Below are 9,554 nucleotides of genomic sequence, written 5' to 3'. Positions count from 1 at the left end.
GATTTCTTCAGAGACCCAAGGAACCAGTTTGGGAAACTCAGCTGAGGACACATGCAGCTATCTTGTGAAAATACCAACAGCTTCCCTTGGGGCTGCAGCATACCTCATCATTTGCCAACAACAGCACAAACAAGACACAAATAGCACTTTCTGTATAATAGCTTTACTGTCTTAACCATTAACAATAAATACCCTGCAATACAATACAGCTCAGTCACAGACATGCTGGAAATATAAAAAAATAAAAGACTGAAGAGAAGCACTCAGCAGATGCAAGATGAACAATGCAATATTATTGCACTTTTATGTACAATTTGGCAAATCAGATCTCAATAGTCATGTGATTTAACGGATTAAGACTGTATGATAAGACAAATAAACCTAAAATATATATAAGGCAGATTACCAAACTTAGAAAAATAATGAAGCCCAAAGACTAAACTCTAAAACCTAAACATTCAACTGAACTAGCAGCCACTTATGTTTAATTTCAAACACTCTGGACGATAACACACATATTGCTTTGGTGCACACAAGTGTAACATAAAAAAAAACAATTTAAGGCAACGTTTTCAATGGCTACACATAAAAAAAACACATTCAGCTTTGTGGTTATAAAATGAAACGTAACACTGACAGACAGGAGATAAAAAATAAAATTCATCGACCAGTTTTTGCTTGTCTGACAAAAACGAAGAATACTTTACTTTTTCTTAGTCAATGAATGCAACAGAACTTTAAACTCCAACCATTTTTGGTTTATAAGCGCACCAATTAAGAGGACTTTTTAGAGATTCCTAACAATAAGACTAAGATTTGTCTTAGTCTTATTGTCTTAGTCTATGTGTTTATAGTCCTTACAGAAAACAAAAAAACTGACTCGGTCAAAATGAAAAAGAAAATATCAAGTCAGAATTAGCCAGAAAAAACCTGATTGATGCTTTTCAAAGAAATTTCAATTAGTTGTAGAAATTCTAATCACCTGAATATAATTAGATAAGAAATATGGAATTTTAGGAAGCAGACCTCCAAAAAATGGCCATGAATATGTTTTTAATTTCACTTAGTATTTAGAGTCAGCTGCCGGTAAATATACTCCATCTAGAGTGAGTTTTAGTAACAGAGAAAAATCTAATTAGCAGTTTAATTGAGTTTCCTGGTGTTTTCCATCAGTGAGTTGGTTCCATCTTGATTATGTTTATATTTTAATATAAATGCACACCTTTTCTTTATATAAATGGTAAAGTAAAGCCAAATCTGTGATTTGGCTCTGGATTTTGAAAGGACAGGTTAATTTCTTGCATTGCAAAAACATTGTTCTCATTTCTAGTGCAAATATCTTAATAAAATAAGTTTTCATCAAGATATAGAAGCTTGTTTTAAGTCAAAATTTCCTTAAAATTGATGAAAAATTGATTGTTGCATTAGCAGATTATTTCACTCAAAATATGGGAACAATGTTTTGTTATAAGTGAAGTAATCTGCCAGTGGAACTAATATTTTTTAATCTATATTAAGAAATTATTGACTTAAAACAAGCTCCATTAGCTTGATGAAAAGTTACTTATAAGTTAGTTTACTGAGGTATTTGCACTAGAAACTAGAACAAAATTACTTGGTAGAATTGTGTGTTTTTGTGATCAGAAAATAAACAAGTACCATCCAAGCACACAACTATCAGAGAAGCTAATAAAATGAAGAGTGAACACACCGAATGAGCTGCCTTGGAGCAATGCCTGAATGCTGGACTTCTTCTAAAATTGAGTAAATTCTAAATAGTGTAGTGCTGTTTAGTTAGTAAAATAAATCATGTGGAGTATTGGCAACTTGCCCTATAAAAGTTTCCGCTCATGTTTCAGATGAAACAGAAGAAGTCCTGTGGCTGTGTGAGCGTCAGTAGCAGTAGTAAAGTTGAGAGCGCAACGCCCTGAAGCCGTCTTCCTCCCGGCCTCCTGCCTGCTCCCCTTCACACAGCATGGAGTCTGGGAGCACCACGCCCTCTAGTGGATCTGGCTGGCAGAACTCCACCACAAACTCCTCCTCGCAGTCCAGCAGCAGCCTCGACCAGGCGCTCATGTCCAGCCGGCCGGCGGTGCCACCGTATTCCTCTGGCAGAACCGACGGCGGGATGTTCCGGTGCAGAGAGCGCAGGTCCGAGCCGTGCAGGACGTACTGTCCAGAGGGACAGAGGAGACGATTACACCGACTCTAATCAATATTTCATCTCATAAAAGCAGCAGCTGTAGGATGTTTTCACACTAACATAGAGGGTTTCTCTACACCTATTTATATATCTATAGAGAACAGAAAAAGATAATTCAAGGACAACGGTTACCCTCTCTGCCATTTTCTCCTTCAGGAAAGGCTTGATTATAGCGAAGATGCCTTTGAAAATCCGGGGCTCGTTAATTATGTTAACGGCCTTGATTCTGATGGGAAAGCCATCCTGTTGATTAAAAGACCACAATCAGAACGTGTTCAAAACATCTTTTGTCAAAATTAAACACATCGTATTCTACAATATCTCACCTGCAGGATGCTCACAATTTTTTTGGCAAGAAAGGGACCTGGATTGGAGGCTTGCGACATTCCCACCCCAGTGTAGTCGGCTAGGATGACCAACCCATTCACCTGCGTTTCCTCCGGCTGGATCAGCTTCTCCAGAGTCAGATAAAGGGCCCGCACGTTGTCCACAAACGGATAGTCGTTTGGCTTCCATTTTCCTGGGAGAAAATCCATATTGAGAAATCTTGATGACATAAAGGTTGTGGATTACAAATATTATTAAGGGTGCATTCACACCAGCCCTGTTTATTCTGCTTTAATCCGACTCCAGTTCGTTTGTTTAGTAGGTCTGGTTTGTTTGGGGAGGTGTGAAACAGTCAAACTCTGATTTGGACCAAAAAAAAAAAAAAACTCTGGTCCGCCTAAAAACCTCAATCTAAGTTCATTTGACTTCTGGTGGGCTTTCAATGCAGTGTGAATACAAGCGGAGCAGAGACGGCTCCAAAAGCAGGAAGCTAACCATAGCACAGGGTATTTTGGTGAATATATTGCTCTCTGTGGGTCAGTGAAGGTGTTGTGACCCAGAGAGTGAGGAAAAGCAGAATATAAGAGGTGTAAAGTCGTTTTACGCCTGTTTATTGACGTTATTTTCCCTTTGCTGTGGCGCACTGCACCCGTGATTTTTAAACCTTTAATAAAACTGGACTCTTCATATAACAATCATCAAATAGGATGAAATATTTTATAAAGCATAGAAGCCATGGTTTGTTCAATTTTAACAAACTAATTTTAACATCGGAAAGTATGTAAAATTAAATTATTGACCAATCTAAAAGATAAAATTGCTTACTTCTTTCTTGCTTGTTGACAGTACTAACAGAAACAAAACTATTTACATATTCATATCCAGAGACAATACATTTGTATTTGCTAAAACATTAGCAATTTTCTCAGCTTAAATTTAAGCCGTATTTTATAGAAATCGGGTAAGAAAAAAAGACTCTACGACCATTTTTGTGAAATATTTGCGCTCGTCCCACATTGGAATAATACGGTTTTGCGGACATGACGCAATGACTCCCAGTAATGCAGGAGCGCGAAGCTAGCGCTAGCGGCTAATAGGCGATGTCCAAACCAGTCATGTATATCAATGGAGAAATCCTACAACTGCTAAAATCTGACTCTACTCTATTTTTGTTGACATTTTGTGAAGAAGGAAGTTGCGCTGGTCTTCTTCAGAGGTTTTGTATTGATACCTTCAGTAGTTCTTGGTGCAGCGCCCCCACAGGCGAAGAGGGGAATAGTTTTTTCAATTAGTTTGAGTTGTTTGACACAATGCAGTGTGATTGGTTCCCAGTAGAACCAAGTCTACTGGATTATCAGGGAGGACTGAGGTAGATCTAATTAACAATCTGTTATGGAGTTGCTTATTAGTTGCAGGACTGCTGATATCTTCATTGAGGCAAATAAAGAGACGGACCTGGCCGGAGGAAGAGGATGTATCTGCCGTTGGGATCGGGCCTCGGCAGGACCGTGAGGAAGCCCAGGTCCAGCACATGTTTGACCGTGGATGGCTTCAGGTCCTGGAAGACCTCCGGCCAGGTTTTACGGCCCGCGTGATAATTCAGCAGCAGCTGCAGAGCGCGGTCGTAGTCGAACTTCCTGGCCCGCAGGAAGCGCAGGAGGAAGGCGTCGTCCAGTCGGGTTCTGAGATTGGGATGTTCCTGCAAAGAAAATAAATTCAGTAAATAAAAAGCGCCTAGTTCAGAGGCATTGCAAAAATAATTCCTACTTCTTGATATTTAAAAAAAATCTGGACTCATTAAAGCCACAGATTTTAATGAATTTCATAAGAATTTTTTAATGAGAAACCAAGAAAAAGTATAATACATTGTTACATTTTCAAAATATCAACTGTGAGGCCTTGCACACACGTAGCTGGGTCTTTATAAAACAAATATCTCCACCACATATTTTATAAAAAATAACATTGTAAACAATATTAGAACAATTTCATCCAAATAAACCCACAAAATTCAAGATTTTGCTGAACGATAAATTGTTCAGCAAATAACATTAATGATAATTGTTATCATTAACGTTTATTGCAATGACATAAACATAATTGATAATGAATTTGAAACATTTTTTAAGTAATATATAATTTAAGTTAGGACTCTCAAACACCAATAAACCACAAATTAGTAAAGAACTCAACACTGAAGCTGGAAAATATTTTAAATTTAAATAAAATAAACACAACAACCCAAATCAATAAATAAAAACTACTTACAACTGAAACCATGAATAAAATTACAAGTTACAATGTTGCTGTAAACAAAATTGCCCTTCAAAAAACATGAACCATCAGAATGGAAATTATTGATCTCATTTTAAAATGTCATGCGATTAACTGCTTATTGCGACAAGCTTACCCCTAATTGTTGTTTAAAACATGCCAAACAAAGCTAAAACCTGTTGAAACTGCACTTTGTTTTTATAAATAATAAATTTTAGTGATGTTAAATTGAGTTTTCATGTGGATGAAGTTCCAAAACACCCAAAGAAGTTGTTTATTTTAGGATGTTCTTAATGGCAAACATGAAGATCTCATTTTAATTCTAAGTCTATAAACAGGAAGCAGAAGCACAGAGAAAAAGTCAACCACACCCTTGCTATTTAACAGCTTATTAAATCAGCTTTAGCAGAAGTAACATGAAATAAATTGGCAGATGTGTTTATATTGGATTAACGAGTTTGAACAAAGCTTTACTTTAAGGGAAATAGTCTCCCTTTAGACCCTGAGATCAAAAGGATTTTCACTTCACCTACTTACAATAAAAAGACAAAAATCAGATTGTTAAATAAAATATTATGGTTCTGAACTAAAGATTGCAAAACAAGCCCAAATAATCACACCTGAATAATAGAAACAATGAATCTGTGCTGATTCATTTTTGTAATAGTTGACTTGTTTACAGTATTTATTATCATAAAAGCTTAAAGTAAGAAAACCTTAAGAATCATGTCTCTCAGTGCTTGGACATCTCGTAGGCGCCACTCGGGCTTCTCCTGGAGCTCTTCCCGTGCTTTGGCCACCAGTTCAGGGGTCAAGGTGCAGGAATACATGGGTGGAGGTGGGCCAGGGAACCAGCTGTGTCCTGCAGATGTTGCACGGTCTGCCTGGGGAGGACTGAGGCTGACGGACTCATGCTGATCGGCCATGGACTGACTGAGAGAATCTGAAAAAAAGAGACATAAAGGAAGCATCTGTGAAAACGCAAAGACATAAGCAGTACTATTTCCAGCTAAGTAGCATACTTCCACTGGTTAAATAGTAAAGCAGATCTTTTTAAGTCAATCCAGCTAAATTAACAGCGAAAACTGGTAATTTCTTTCTAATATAATAAAGACAAACAGCACTTTGTCATTTATTTATCACAAGACACTATGTTCGGCATAAAAATTAAAATATGGTGCGTTCAGGAGCATCGATGTTTGCATATAAACCACTTTATCTCTACTAATTTATAAACTGCGCAGATCACTAAACTGTTTCAAGCCTTTCACGCAACGATATGATCGAAATATTATTTTATTTGTTGTCATAACCCAGAACGGACGGAACCTATGCGGCGGAACCTGGTTCAGGCAAATAGAAATATGCATACTGACCCAAAATTAGCCAAATAATGACCTCCTGCAGGAGACAGTGGTCTACCTAACAAGCTCCGCTGGGAAAAAATATGAACATTAACAGGAGGGAGGTAAAGACTTTTAAAAAACCAGTAACTAAATCAAAAATCACAACTGACCTGTCGGTACAAAATCCTTATTTTCCGGGTTTTGTAAACGGGGTTCTCCCATTGGTCCGTTTGCATCACGTGACGCTCTGCTAAAGCGCAGCGTCTGTTGCTCTGATGTGTTCAGGATCTGTCGGAAACAAACTCACATAGACATTTTTATGCTTTATGCTCATTTAAAAGCATATCTCATTGCATTTAGAAGTTAATTATACTAACGCAACATCCTATCGTCTTCTACCTGCAGATTATAGAGATAAGGGGGGCTAAATATGTAAATAAAGAGCAATATGTGTGTGTCCTTATGAGTATCACTGCTCATTATTATTTATTATTGTTGTATGTTGTAGTGCTTTTAGCATGGGTTTTATTAGAGTTTGAGATTTTTGTTTTTTGCAGTTGGGCAGGTGTTTAAACCGGAAGATGTCAAATCTGGCAGCATGGCGCCATTTAATGAGCGTGAGGCGCATGCGCCATGCTGGATAGAAATTTTGGCGCAGTTTCGACGTGAGCTTTTTTAAACCAAGGCCTCATGGAAACATGAAACGTTCTGATAATAATCCATTCTGGACCCCGGATTAAAACAATGTCCTTTTCTGATTTCCCAAGAGCCAGAATCCGTCTGGCCTAAGTGACTGAATACTTTTGCGGACATACCTGAAATGTCTCCGTGATTGGTTGGCACCCACCTGTTGAGAATCAGCTAGAGTGGGCGAATAGGCCGCGGAGCCAGCGCCATGTTTGAAATCGCTGCATTTGTAATTCGGTAAGTTGTTTTTCGGAAACCTTATTCGCAGTTTTGACCCTGATGAAGTTATTGAAGCCATTTTTTGTGCTTAAACAGAGCAGCAGAAGAGGAGCGACCTGAGCATGGGGTATGGTGTCTCAGTGACGGTTTGTGTGGCTGCTGGCTTCCCTGAAATAACTGAGGAGTAAAAACAATGTCTGGAACTAGCGGCAGATCGATTGTGGATATTTAGGTGATCTACAATCAAGCTGAGGTTCCCTACAAGCAGCCTGGGGGATCCGCCCGACCCATCAAAGGTAGGTTAGCTCAAGCAACTGTTCCAAAGGCGGGTCCAGAAGACATCTCAGGGTAGGAGCTGTTGCGGATTTTGCTGCTACGCTGCTGATGCCAATGCTGTTGTTGAAGGCCAAAGCTAGGCCTCTTGGTGTGCTGGTTTGATTTGATTCTCCTCTGAGAGTCAACGAGCTGAGGAGGAATCTGCTGTTGTAATCCTTCTGTTTTGAAGTTGTTGCGCTGTTTGAACCAGTTGCTGTGGTCTTGTGACCTGTGGAGGTTTAGGATTAACTAGCATATTGGAATCTAAAGTTCATGGTTGAAAGTAAGTTGTGAAGGAAAAGAAAGATGGCTGCCAAGGATTTGGCAAATACAGTTTGGAGACTGCAGGAAGGGATTCAGCTTAATAAATATCACTACAATAAACGCATAATATTCATGCGTATTATTAGTGATGATTTAATATGGCTATGTTGACATTAATATAGCTAAATTAAGATGATTATCTTTTTACAGTGAATATTAACAAATATGTTTGGGTGAAAATAAGGTCTTTTATATTTCAACATGCATACCTTTTTTATTTTTTGTGTCTACTCAATATTTAGTTTGAAATGTACTCTAAATATTCCAAATATAGGGACCGTACTTTAATAATTCAATAACTCAAACAAATTTCATTTACGTTCAAGAATTTGCGTCGAAACAAAGCGCAGAATTTCATTTTGCGATTTCATTTCTTCTCAACAACGTCGACGATTTCAACGGAGAGATATGCTGGAGATGCCGTCCGGAGTCACAGCTGCAGGTTTTAAGCTGACATTTAAATAATTGGTAATTTTTTTTTTTTGGAAAGTCTTCCTGTTAAAGGGAAGTTTTTCCTCTCCACATGAATTCTCATTATAAAGAACAGCTTAAATTTACTGTTGGGTAAATTGTATTTTTAGTAATTATTAAATATTCGTTGTATCATGTAGCCTTGTAGTTACATTTAGATAATGTTTAATTATATGCTTTTACTCTTTTTCAGTAATGTTTCTGTGTGTTAAATAATTTTGATTCCTTCCTAAGGCCTCTTTGGGAGAGAGAGGTGACAGCTATTCTCAGGATTTGTTACTCTGCGGGGCTCCTTGGGAGATGGAGGTGTTAGTAGCTCCCAGCTGAGTTTTACAGTCCTGCAAAAACCTCTGCTTTGTTCTTCGTTACTTTGAAGATATACAACGTGTCATACTCGACGCCGTGCCTGGAGCAGAAGAATCTAGAGTGTAGATAACATGTGTCTAGATAGTGAATGTCATTTTAGCGCTGCAACTATGTGAAGAATTGTTTTCCCCCTCCTTTTGAGAGTTGCAGCGCCAATGTGATAGGGTTTCTAAAAGCAATAAAAAGCAAGGAGCGGACAGATGTGTTTCAGAGCAGTCGGAAATTTGTAACTGAAAGCACCTCTCTGCTCTCCTCGCGAGAACAAAGAATCTAACTCTCTTGTTTTTCCTGTGTTTGTTTAATTTGTCTTTAATAGGTATTCTAGACCTGACATTTACTTACTTTAAATAATTTAAGTAATTGATGCAGGGTTTTTTTTGGGAAAGTTCCTGTTAAAGGGAAGTTTATTTGTCTTTGGAAGGTTATTTTCTTTGGAAAGTCTTTTTGTTAAAGATGAGTTTTTCTTTTTGGAAAGTCTTCTTGTTAAAGGGAAGTTTTTCCTCTGTCCACTGTCACCACATGGATCATCATTATGAAGAATGGCATAAGCTCATTTGTATTAACCAATATTCAAAATTTGTGAATGCTAACTTTTTCTGGAATGCCTTCCTGTTTCAGTGGCCCTAATCCTCTTCGGTATGATCCTCATTATGAAGAATGGATTAAGCTTACTTGCATTAACCAATTTACAAAATTTGTGAATGCTAACTTTCTTTTGAAATATCTTCCTGTTAAAGGGAAGTTCTTCACTTTGGAAAGTTTTCAGTTAAAGGGAAGTTTTTCTTTGTGGAATGTCTTCCCGTTAAAAGGAAATTTTTCCTCTTGACTGTCACCACATGGATCCTCATTATGAAGAATGGCTTAAGCTCATTTGCACTAACCAATTTACAAAATTTCTGAATGATAACTTTCTTTTTTAATGTTTTCCCGTTAAAGGGAACTTAGTCTTTTTGGAAAGTCTTCCTGTTAAAGGGAACTTAGTCTTTTTGGAAAGGCTTTCTGTTAAAGGGAAGTTTTTCCTC

General features: G+C 37.8%; 1 protein-coding gene across 3 annotated transcripts; it reads right to left on the bottom strand.

Moving 5' to 3' along the window:
- Window positions 1–1,557: 1,557 nt before the first annotated feature.
- ttpal (tocopherol (alpha) transfer protein-like) lies at window positions 1,558–6,430 on the bottom strand. 3 transcript variants are annotated; one of them, XM_028010183.1, is made up of 7 exons: window positions 6,321–6,339; window positions 6,181–6,239; window positions 5,521–5,747; window positions 3,986–4,229; window positions 2,530–2,723; window positions 2,336–2,446; window positions 1,558–2,172 (listed from the first exon to the last, which is right to left on the bottom strand). In XM_028010183.1, the coding sequence occupies exons 3-7, from the start codon at window positions 5,728–5,730 to the stop codon at window positions 1,894–1,896; spliced, it is 1,038 nt and encodes a 345-aa protein (XP_027865984.1). In that variant the 5' UTR covers window positions 5,731–5,747; window positions 6,181–6,239; window positions 6,321–6,339; the 3' UTR covers window positions 1,558–1,893. The 3 variants fall into 3 exon arrangements, with proteins under 3 accessions (XP_027865984.1, XP_027865981.1, XP_027865983.1); XM_028010180.1 differs by lacking the exon at window positions 6,181–6,239 and having other exon boundaries at window positions 6,321–6,430; XM_028010182.1 differs by having other exon boundaries at window positions 6,181–6,326.
- Window positions 6,431–9,554: the final 3,124 nt, after the last annotated feature.

Source organism: Xiphophorus couchianus, chromosome 24 (assembly GCF_001444195.1).
Source record: "Xiphophorus couchianus chromosome 24, X_couchianus-1.0, whole genome shotgun sequence".
NCBI lineage: Eukaryota > Metazoa > Chordata > Actinopteri > Cyprinodontiformes > Poeciliidae > Xiphophorus > Xiphophorus couchianus.
This window is presented reverse-complemented; position numbering and strand designations above follow the sequence as displayed.

What these genes read in the sequence shown, in the direction of transcription:
- ttpal (XM_028010180.1), bottom strand. Translation starts at nt 6,372, where the DNA reads ATGGGAGAACCCCGTTTACAAAACCCGGAAAATAAGGATTTTGTACCG. An exon ending in AAATTGTGAGCATCCTGCAG is followed by an intron (nt 2,447 to 2,529) that starts GTGAGATATTGT and finishes TTTAATCAACAG; the next exon opens with GATGGCTTTCCCATCAGAAT. An exon ending in AGGAGAAAATGGCAGAGAGG is followed by an intron (nt 2,173 to 2,335) that starts GTAACCGTTGTC and finishes CCCTCTGGACAG; the next exon opens with TACGTCCTGCACGGCTCGGA.